The 12,210-nt window shown below is 31.8% G+C and overlaps 1 protein-coding gene across 6 annotated transcripts in view; it reads right to left on the bottom strand.

Moving 5' to 3' along the window:
• LOC148623378 (dnaJ homolog subfamily A member 3, mitochondrial-like) overlaps window positions 1–12,210 on the bottom strand; it is a 32,547-nt gene that overhangs the window by 15,694 nt on the left and 4,643 nt on the right. For 5 of the 6 annotated variants that reach the window (XR_015919423.1, XR_015919424.1, XM_088565212.1 and 2 more), the window contains 3 exons: window positions 10,125–10,218; window positions 9,567–9,757; window positions 2,750–2,920 (listed from right to left, as the gene is read on the bottom strand). Coding sequence is in view for 4 of the 6 variants with exons in the window: in XM_088565212.1 (XP_088421338.1) it covers window positions 2,750–2,920; window positions 9,567–9,757; window positions 10,125–10,218 (456 nt within the window). In the remaining 2 variants the exon portion in view is untranslated. Of the gene's footprint in view, window positions 1–2,745; window positions 2,921–9,566; window positions 9,758–10,124; window positions 10,219–12,210 lie in introns of all 6 variants that reach the window. The other variant, XM_088565214.1, reaches the window with a different exon arrangement.

The following is a 12,210-nucleotide window of genomic DNA, read 5'->3' as shown; positions in this document are numbered from 1 at the left end:
GTTATTAGGTCCTACATGTAGTGACTGAATGGAACAATTAATTGAACTAATTTAAATTAGTTTAGACAATAAAACACAAAAATATAGTATACATTAATATAAGTCTAACAAGGAGTAATATACTTAATCCTATAGAGTAGAAGCCAATATTTTATAATTACAAGCATTCATTCTGAGACTACATTATTGCATGGAAACTGAATGGACCTTAATAAAATAAAAAAAATGCCAATAATATACGGGAAAAAAATCAAATATGGACCATTAAACCTGAGCTTTAAATCCATGAATTTGGAAAGCAATTTTCTGTAAAAGACCATTATCTCAAGCTAGAGTCCATACCAATTACCATTAAAATACTTTGTAAGGTACAGTAAGATACGATCACAATGTGGTCCCTTTCAACCCTTATTTTTATTCTAGACACAACCCTTAAAATTATACTTCAGTGTTCTTTTGAGTATAGCCATTTGTTTACAAATTCACTATTACTTATGTTATTATCCGGACAACAGGACAATGCTTGCTTATTGTACGACAAATCTAACCGGTTAAAGTCACAACCCTAAAACCCGGCAATCCACTTTTTGCATGGTAACTTGAAGTACAAATTCAAGAGATTAATTCACTTGCAGTCAACTTTTTGTTGGGTAATCGTGAATATGCTTGTTTCTGGTCCTTTTTTGTCCCTCGTTCCTCAACGGTTCAAGTCACAACGCAAACAAATTATTCCCAGTCTTCCCTTTTGGTGTATGGCAGTTTGTTGTACTATTTCAGGCAGATTAATCAAGGGAACCAAGGTTATAGCGGTAATCAAACGAATGCAATCCCGGGACAAAGACCAGACATGGAAAACAGACAAACACAACAAAGAACATAAAGTAACTAAAATCATACAAAGCAACAAAAGCAAACTCGGACTCCACTAAAAACTGGGAGCATGGACAAGGTGCACCGGTAGGGTAAGCGTCCTCTGCTTTTCTAGAAACACCCGCCGAGTTGCTCATAAAAGGTCCATTCCGGGATAGACGAAAGAGGAAAGGAAAACTATGACACTTTGAACAAGTCAGTTTTCATGGCGCTGATGGATACACCGTAACGATCCACGAGTTCATGATGACGGCCATAAAACTTCTGTAGTGACTTCAATCTTGTAGCAACATAATCCTGCTCCACAAGCCTATTAGTTAGAATTCTAGCGATACAAAAAGTCTGCATAGTTTCGGCAAGCTCTGGAAGAAATGAGTTGTGATATGAACACTTTATACGCAGGCGCTGAAGGGATATTGCCACAGATGAAAGATAAATCCACTTTAATACTCAAGTTATTGTTTGAACATCAGGAAACTGCTTTTCTTGTGCCATTTTTTGGCGCCTCATTTCTAAATGGTTCAAGTCACAACCCTTAAAATTAATCCAAGTCGTCCTCTTAAAGTATGGCACAATGTAATCAAATTCATAAGATAAATTCATTTATACTCAAATATTTGTCTGGAAACGAAACAGTCTACGGAGGCCATAGGGCGAATACGGCAATCTGATACCATAATTATATCAGTCTATTTCTATCATCGAGATAAATAAGTCGCTAAGAATTATCTCGAAAAGTCGTGATAATTGGGGTATTCTGTCGACATAAATGACAATTTTATCTCAAATAGCAAAAAAAAATATGTCGACTGTTTGAGTTAATAATCACTTTTAGCGAGTCATGCCAATATGTAGCTTCGACATAAATACTTTCGAGATAACTTTTTTACAAATATCACGACATTAAAGAAAATCATTGTGAAAAAAATCGAGACAGAAATAGACTCCCATACATAATAGAACCATACTTTAAAAGTTTTATATTTTAAAAATAAGACCTGACAGAATGTTCATGAAAACATTTTGAGTATTACAAGCATGATTAAAAAGGGATTTATTGAATGCATATAACAAACCAAACTTAAATTGTAAAAAGCCTCTTCCAAAGGAAAATAATTGACGGGAAATTCTTTCAAAGGGAGATAACTGGTGTGAAAATGTTTTGGTCTCACTAACCACTTCTAACGTTTCCATTACTTTACATGTTAAAAAAGTAATTTTAAAAGTTTCACTGTGTATTCCCAGGACAAATGACATCTTAAAGTTGCATACCGTTGCAAAGCTTGGAAAATAAGGCTTCCAAAATCATTATGATAATGGTACGATGATTGTAGAAATTCTTCACAAAATTTACTTGAATAAATAATACCGACAATCCTCATTTTTACCTGTTCTGCTAACTGACAGCATAGAGGGAAATTACTCACACATGTAAACAATATTCATACACTTTTGTAGTTAATTACATATATGATTTTAAAGTACACATTCTCAGCTTTATTTTGACTATTTTAATCATGATACACACAAATAATGCACTTACAATACATATGTCTAGGTTCAGTGTGTTTTTGGTACTACATAGGGGGGTGGCCACTTGACTCGGAAGTGGTTAGCGAGACCTTTATAGAAATGTAATGGAAATTTTAGGGTTTTTTTTAAATATTACAAGAAAAAGAGTTTGTTCGATGACACCAAATAATCTTTTTGAAATATGAAAGAATGCTAGTGAATTGTTACAAGAAATTATATAAACCAGTTTTTTTTAACAGTTTGCTAATAGTGAAAAAAAACTAAGATGATCATATTTACACTTGAATAATAAAAAGACATGTCCGAATTTTAACATTTAGAATTCTGCTTAATGATAAATACCTACGTCAAAATAAAACCTTCAAACACTAAAACACCAAAAAAGAGTCCAAGGATAACTTTCGTTCCTGAGATGCCATCATTTATATCAGCTGATCTGTATTTAGTATTGAAAGACTTAGAAGAACCAAACTGATGAGGGTATAAATCCATTGGAGAAGGTCCTCCATATCTGAATCTGTCATGACAAGAAAATAGACAATACAAAAAAAACATGTTCTAGGAAATAATACAATGTTCGGCGCAGCTTGACTTAATCACAGCTAACTCTGAACAGTTAGGGACAGTGCGGACACAAAATTCAAGCTAGATGCAGATTACCTGTCATAGTATACGCTTTTGACACAGAGAAACTAAAGTCGATTATTGGACATTTACATATTCTTGTCCAATAAAATGCTTCTCATGGCACAGCTTGATACCGTCATACAGGTTGAACCATGAGCAGCTTGGGAAAGTATGGTCAAAACATTCAATATTTATTATAAATATTTCGGAATTTTTATGCATTTAAATGTTTGATATATATATTCAGATACAAATAAAAAGCGTCAATTTTTACATTACCTAACCAGATATATAAAATTAAAGTACAGAAGAAAATAAACATGCTACGCGTCATTTTTAGACCTAACCTCGAATTTGACGACAGTAGTCATTCCAGTACTAATATATATGGAAAACGGAATTTTGATTTTAAAATAATAATTTTTCTTTATTGTGCAGTAATATACTGACTAGCCCTGTATATTACGTTTATATTTCTCAGTTGTTGAGGTATGTCAGAGCTTGAAACAACTATTCTGATTTCTTAAGAAGCGACTGTTGCTTAAAGAGACAGGCTTTTATACCAGGGTCATATGAAAATATGCTGCTTAAAAAGTTTTATTTCCGATATCCAGATTATATCGAAAAAAATATTCTGTTTCTGACAAATACATTACAGATGATGGGTTTTCATAATGTCTAAAATTTAAGTTTCAGTAGTTTTCACTTCGATATTATTATTTCATCTTGAATATGACGCACCTTCAACGCAAAATTTAAGATTTTTTTTTAAACTCGTGGCTAGGATCTACATCGTGTTTTACTTACTATTCTTTTCTGTACTGTTTTGAGACTGGTTTTACCGATTTTGACTGGTGGCAATTTCATGAAATATACCAGAAATATTTAACCGTAATGGAAGTGGGTGGTTATTAAAACTTTCATTTTGAAAGTCAGGACCATTGCGGTGTTTTTCCAACTTCCCGATTTTTGCCCTGATATTGCCATTTGATGTACTGAATTTCTTTTTGGGCTATTTCTTTTGACTACTGCCTAGATTTTATCAATTTTGTAATTACCCTTCATGTCGAAAAGGCATTGATTAAATTTTTTGTTGAAGTTGAGTTTCTTTACTTATTACAACAAAACTACATGGGAGCAAAACATTGATATTATGATTACATTAAAGAACGCCTTCAGTTGAAAGCAGACCTTTGCGTAGACTAAGAGATGATTATCGATTATATGCAACTACATAATAACCCTAAACTTTCTATGTTTCGTCAAAGCGGATTGCTTGTAACATGTGTATACAGACAAGTGGTTTATATTTCTCAAAATGTATTCTCAGAATATTCCACGGTAATAAAAATGTGGTTAAAACTGTTACATTCAACCTGTCTTAATTACATGTTCCCTAACCCAGTTAGATTATACTCAAACTCTAAAAGCCAATTTAAATGTAGTACACGTATATAATGAACTACAATAAGTAAAACAAATAGCACTATTTCTTTTAAAGAAAGATAGGGTATGTTTGTATGTCATTTATTAGATTGTGAAATACTGCAAAATAAAATCACATTAAGGACAAATAATTATCTAATGCTAATGTTACCAATTTGAGCACATGGTATGAAATTCAAAATTAAAATACTGGGTTTATTTTAGCGTCAGAGAATTTCCAAATTTCTTAGGTTTGTTTGTTTGTTGTTCCCGCGAGGAAGCGGTGGAGGGATATCTTAATAGTAGGCATCTGTACGTTGGATTTTGTGGCTTTAACTCCTTTGAAACCACTTGACATATTTGTTTGATATTAAGTACAACGTATTGTTATGAAGTATAAATGTGCATTATACACCGCGGTTCTACAAGTTTGTTGGGAATTATGTGACTTAGACCTTGTGGAGACAACTCTTCTGAAATATTTTGTGTAATACATTATTAATAAGTAAAGATTAGCATAATACACAGCAATTTTGATTCATTGAATTTTGTTGAAGTTATGGAACTAAGACTGTTTTCAAGATGTTTCAACAATAACAGACCTTGTGGACACCACTTTAAGAATTTTGCTCCTGCTAGTTGTGTGTTTGTCAATTTTCATCATGTGTCAACAACTAACGTCTTTATGGACGCAGCTCCTCTGAAATTGCTCGATAGATACTTTTGATATGTTATGTGATATATTGGTATGAAATGTAGATGTGCATACTACTCTGTCATTTTGACTTATACTTAAGTTTTAATCTGGAAACCAAATATCTAAAGAAGACGACAGCCATATACCATATATCAACCACAAAAACAGACAGTAAGGTCCAGTTTATAAAAATAAGCATAGAAAATCAAACTTATTAGTCAATTCCGATCTCAATGTGGACCAATACCAAAATGACCAGACAATTAGAAAGAATGGTTATAACCGCCATACAAAAGAATGCTAAGAATTTAATTTTGTTGTAATTAATTCTGCAGACCTTATTAAACGGCGTTGTAAAAGGTTTAAATATACATTAATGCAAAATAACCGTCCAATACAAAATGAACAGCCTACTTTTAATCTAACAGATTATTAAATTAACAGACGTTCATATAAAACTACAGGACATCGATTCAAAATAACAGATACCAATGAAAAAACAGACACCGAAGTAAATTTGCTGTTACATGTACAGCCATCACTATTAATTATCTTTGATCTATAATCACAAAACACTAAAACCCGTGAATGAAACAGCATGTCCACCACCAATAGTGTGATTAAGACGTGTCAATTACGAATCAAATGAGTATGTATGTATCAAATATATATTTTTATACGACTGTGTTTATCAATTTTATTGGTATATGAGTGCATCACGGAACAGTTCTTGCTCAAAAACGGTGTACCTTTTTCGTGATCAAAAAGCGCATTATTACTGATATTACATAGAAATTTGATTATATTTTCCTACACCGATAGCATGTTGAACTTCCAGCAGTGCATGTATCATTGGTAAATTACTTTTTAAATTCATAACCAACACCACAGGTCGACAACATTGGGTAATGCTAATGCGTAATGGTAATGCATTGCAATGCATTAAATTTCATTTTTGAAGTAATTGTAATTCAATGTAATGTTTAATGCACCAATTTTTGCGTAACAATGGCAATTCAATATATTACTATCACAAATATGCATGTAATTTGTTATAAATGCTTTACTATTACCCACTGTACAAATAAAGGATATGAATCAGACTCAAAACTTGATTATTATTACTAACCTATTAGGCCAAGTTATTTTAATTTATAGGTTTTCATCAAGTTGGTAAAGGTTTGGATGGTAGAAAGGGTTCCTTTTTTATCGAATTTTATTGAATATCCCATAAAATTTAATTATATTTTTGCAAATTCTGAAATAAAACAATATTTTCTTCTTAAAAAAGTTGATAATCTGCACATTTAATTAGATATTGCTCAAATGGCTAAATGTTATTGGTAGCATGGTTATACCAGTAACACTAGGGTTAAAGAAACATTCAGAATCAATCAAGAGTGATTACAGCTCAAAATTGGTATCTGTCCTGCTTTCATCCCTCTCTAGAAGGTTGACACAATATGAATAAGACCATGACTTCCTCAATTCTGATACAATAAAATGTAATTCAATGCATTTCTTTTCAAAATCCTTGTAATGGTAACAGTAAATAAATGCAAGTTTTCTCATAGTAAAGGCAATTCAATGCATTACAGTGCAATGTAATTCGCTCAACAGTGTAGGTATTTTGTACTTCAGTGTGTATGTACATATTGCAGATTATACTTATGTACAAATAAATGATGGTTATGTAGTTTCAGACATGTATGGGTTTTGTTTACAGCCTCTATTGAGGCTAAAAACCACTAATTCCACTTTCCATAGGCTTCTATGCTAATTTCACAATATTCAATGGCTTCTCTGGACTTTACCTTAACTTTAACCTGCAGAGGACTATATATCAGCATGATTCTACATATGTCAGCTCACAATCCTCAGAATGGCATGTGGGGTTAGCAGACTTGCAGTGCAGTACTGGTCACCGGAATGAAGGGTCTATAAATAGCATGGGAAATCCCAGTGTTTTCACAAGATAGGGGTATATTTAAAAATCATTATGGAGATTAGGCTTCACATCACAAGAAGCAAAATGCACCTATAAAATGTACAGAAATGTTTTTCCTTTCAGAAACTGTTTAAATTTTTTAAATAAGATGAGAACTTTTTTCACAGCACTATGAGGAACAGGGGTAATTTCTGCGTAGGACTATTTTTGCGTACGTTCCAAATGCTCATTGGTTGAATTGGTGGTCTGTAACCTATTGAAAATTTTTTCGATGAACATTCTATTTGAAACACTTTGAATTCTGCAGAGAAATGAGCTGAAGATCTACGTAAATACTTAAAGTTATTGTCCAAGATACCTTTTTTTCAAATCAATTTTGTATCTAGAAACTCTGAACTTTGATTTGAAATTACATATGTTAATTTCAGTAACGTGTGGACATTACTTGCTAATTAAGAGAACTGGATTAATTATTGTTCATTCCCACTCAAAATTACAAAATTATCAAGACAAATAAATATTTAAATAATCCTTTCAGAAAACAATAGTGATAATTTTAAACATTTGTTAGTCAATGAGACTTGGAGATGTCAGGGTACCCATTGGCACCTTTCCTTTTGTCTGTAAAATCATTATTTTGAATGGTTATATTAGCTACATGTATATCTAGGAAGGTGGTAAAAGTGTATCAAACCTTGGCTATTCTTCCTCATGTATAAGTAAGTATACATTCTACTGATATCAACTGATTCCATGCTGATACTACTGGGCAAAGACTTATTAATAAAAATCGTAGAAGAATATGCATAAGTAACCTTGATGAAACAGATTGGTAATTTCATGATTGTTAGTGGATATGTTACTGTTTCACAGATTTTTTGTGCCATGCAATTTAAAAAAAAAAAATTAATAGATAAGTTTTATTTAGTCGGAATGAAAAACATAATAATAAACATAAGCTTTGCTGATTTTAAATCATAGACCATACACACTGGCGCTACCTAGTGTTAACCATAGACCATACACACTGGCGCTACCTAGTGTTAACCATAGACCATACACACTGGCGCTACCTAGTGTTAACCATAGACCATACACACTGGTGCTACCTAGTGTTAATTTTACATTTATTGTCTGTTCAAGTTAATTGGATGTTTGTTAAATTTCACTTTAGTGCCCGCAACATTTACCTTGATGTCTGTTAATAAGATAGATATTAAATAGCACTCCAGCTAAGAATCATGCAAAATGTGATACATTGTTGGAAAGCCTACATATTTTTTTTTTTTTATGTTTTGTTTAAAATGCTTAAGTAAACATAAAATAACTTGGATTTTCATATGAGATATAAATTGTATAGAATGTACTGTAGAATTAAAAATTAAGGGAGATAACTCTGTAAATTACACTAAAATACAGTAGAAACCATTGGATTTTCAATGTGAATTATCTCCTAAGAGCAGACAGATTGGAATGAATGATTATACATTTCATCATAAAGACCTATCGAGCCACTTAATAACAAAAACAAAAATGTGTAGCATTTTTTGGGGGTATATCACATATTACAGACTTTGCATGATTCTTACAAAGACTGATACTTATATTATTTTGGCGTCCTTTAGTTTTATGTCGGTGTCTACTAATTTTCCATTGATGACAGTTTGTTTTACATGGAAGTCTGTCAACTTAATACTTGAATCCATTAAAGTAGGCCGTCCATTTCATATTGAACAGATATTTTGTATTGATATATGTAATATCCTTTTTGACACCCATACTTAATGTTAACCAATGAGATAATTGAGCCCAAAATATAACATCAAAATGTATCATAATGATTCAGATTTTTGTTGAAATCAATGTTAAATTTTCGCATTGATTTGGAAGGCTTAAAACCCTGTAAAAAACTAAACATCTAAGGACATGGCTATATTCTAATTTAGCACATTAAAGAATGTTAAGAAGTCATAATTCAACTCCAATTGGGTTTGTCAAGAAATATGCAACAGACAAAAAGTAACAGAGAAGTCTATTTTTAACCCTCATTTTCTACATGGTTAGTGTAATAGTGTCATACCTCTTAACCTTTGGGACAGTTCGTGTGGGAGATTCTCCGTCACCGATACTGTCTCATGTGGGAGATTTTTACATAAAAGCCAATTTTTAATGTATAAATTTAATTATTTGGTATTCTACACAGAAAATATAGTAATTTAAACAAAAACCTACCACATACACTTTTATGTGAGAGATTCTTAATTTTTCATTAGTTTTGTGAGAATCTCCCATCATAATGTGTAAGTGTTAACAACTTGACATGTATGCAACCAAAAATAAATCCCATTTTTTCTTATGTGGTAAAAAATTGTAAGGTACAATCTCATAGAGACCCTCATAACACTTATATTTAAGTTATTGTCCAGAAACTTTGTATGCATGTGCAACTATATATAATATTCTTACCGAAGAGTGCCTTGTTCTGTGACCTTTGAGTGTGAAGATGATGTTTTGGCACGAAACATATTGTACCTTATAGCCTGGTTCTTATCATATTCTTGTTTCTTCACATGAGAACTGAGTACTGTGTAAGCCTCTTTCAGTTGTATAAACTTTTCATGAGTGTTAGGATCATCTCGATTAATATCAGGGTGAAGCTGAATAAATCAAGACTCTTTATAACTGTAGTATAACATCAGATTTTCCTTAATTTTACAAATTTTGGGCAATATATGTAATGTCTTTTTTCATATTCTTGGGAAGTGATTAAATATGCACACAACCATTTTAACAACCCAATGGTGAAATCCCACCATTATGCATCATGTACATTTCAAAGTTTTTTTTTATACATGTACCGGAAAACTCTATCAGAGAAACATAAAGATTCTCCTTCAAAGTGAAATTAAAATTTTAGCATCTCCATTGGAGAATTCAATGGAAAAAAGAATAAACATGTTCCTTTTGTCTGGTTGGGTTTTCTATTTAATAAAAATTATCATTAATACTTCTTAGCTTCTTAACCTTTTTAGAGTGTTCCCTATATGCTGCTTTTATCTGTTCTTGTGTTGCATCCTCTTTCAATCCAAGTATCTTGTAATAATTAGCTGACATACATCTACAAAAGTACAAGGAGTCCCAGTAATAATTAGTGAACCTACATCTACAAGGAATTATGGTTATGATAAGAGAACCTACATCTACAAGGAATAATGGTTATGATAAGTGAACTTACATCTACAAGGAATTCAAGTTAAAATAAACTCCTGAATATTCTACAGTAATTTGCAGATATGAGCTAAACAAGGGATGAAGAATGCCAATGACATCTAAAATTAAGTAGACACAGGCATCACCTACTAAAATCCACAAATAATTTAGTTTTGGAGGTTATGTCTCATCTGCTTGGTTGACATTTTTTTTAAATATAATTTCACTATGTGATTGATACTTAATGTTGTTTACTAATGCAATCTAGTCATAAAATTTTTAAGTCAAAAATTAAACTAAGAGGCTTTAAAGAGACTGAATTTCTTGCCTGGAAAATTTGAAATCATGTCATGTTATTTGATAATTAAAACAAAAAAAGATTATGATTTAAAAAGGTCCTTATGTAACATAATTCCTACTAGCTAATCAGAAGCTTAGATAGCATAGCCTATGGCAGCCATCTCATTTAATCAAATGAAATCAGAAAAGGATCTTTTTGTAGAAGCTCTGCAATAAATCATTTTTGGCAAAGTTTTTATTGTAGTTGGGCAAAATGTGAAAATTTCAAAGATGGATGGACACAAGCATGTGGCATAAGCTTACATGGCACTTTGCTCCAGTTGGGTCAATTATATAAAGGGACTCATATTTCTTGCTGTCTATTCTAAAATGCCACGGTGCACACTTGAATAAATCCACTACAAGAGTTATTTAATGTGCACTACAAGTTTTTTTTTCAGACAGAAATTCCTTATTAATAACTTTTTTTACAAAAAAAAAACAGATTTTGATATTGAATACGGATATGTCCCTGCAGTGTTGATTTCCATAGTTTTATCTACTGATTGCATGAATGTAACAAAAATATCTAGTGGGAATTTTTACCACACTTTTTAGCTGACATGGGCCGAAAGTTCATATGAGCTATTGTCATCACTTTACGTCCGTGGTCACACTTTGTTTGGATATTGTACCTTATATAGATGTTTTGATTATATAGGTCAAGCATACCACTGTTGCTATTTTTAGACCACAGGAGTCAAGTCACCAATTTTTCATAGGTCTCCAAAATTATAAAAGATACTAGAAAATAAATGTGACCTCCTTTTTAACCTTGAAGGACTCAACAAAATTCTCCATTTAATCAGTCATATGAGGACTCTTTATTTGAGTCACTGTCCTAGAAAGAACAAACCTGACAATTTGGTGGGTTAAGCAACTGAATGGAAAAGTGTCATAGACAAAAAAATTATATTGAAGAAATAGTCCTTCCAACAAGGCCATCAAAAGTCTTCATAGGGTCCACATTGTAAGACAACTTCCTTATTAGAGTTATTGCCCTAGTGAGAAAATCAAAATTTTCGAGTGTTTTTTATCATATACTCTAAAATCATAGATAGAAAGATATCTTAAAAGTCTTTGAAAAGGTCCTTGTGACAAAGCTTACAAAAGTTGTAATTGGGTTTGAATTGTGTGAAAACTTCTTAAAAGTATTGCCCTTGAAAGGCTAAAACTGAAGTTTTTTTTTTTAGTTTTAACTTGAAAACCATGATAGAACAGGAAGCCGTTTTACTACTTACTTTCTATTTTCTGATATTATATGTAATTTTTACTGAAAATCAACATTTTTAACTTTCCAGCTAACTAACAGCAATGGCATGGAAATAAATTACTCACAAGTGTAAACAATATTCATAAACTTTGGTAGTAAATTACAAAAATGATTTTTAAGGACACATTCTCAGCTTTATATTGACCATATTTGATCAACATACATGTACACATAGAATATATACTAACAATGCACAGATTTAAGCTCAATATGATTTTGGTGCAACATTTGACTTAAAATTGGTAAAATTATTTGATCCTAGAGCCTATATGAAGACTCATTGTTAGA

Source organism: Perna viridis, chromosome 2 (genome assembly GCF_037379345.1).
Source record: "Perna viridis isolate PV_CMFRI_1.1 ecotype Kerala chromosome 2, ASM3737934v1, whole genome shotgun sequence".
NCBI classification, from domain to species: domain Eukaryota; kingdom Metazoa; phylum Mollusca; class Bivalvia; order Mytilida; family Mytilidae; genus Perna; species Perna viridis.
This window is presented reverse-complemented; position numbering and strand designations above follow the sequence as displayed.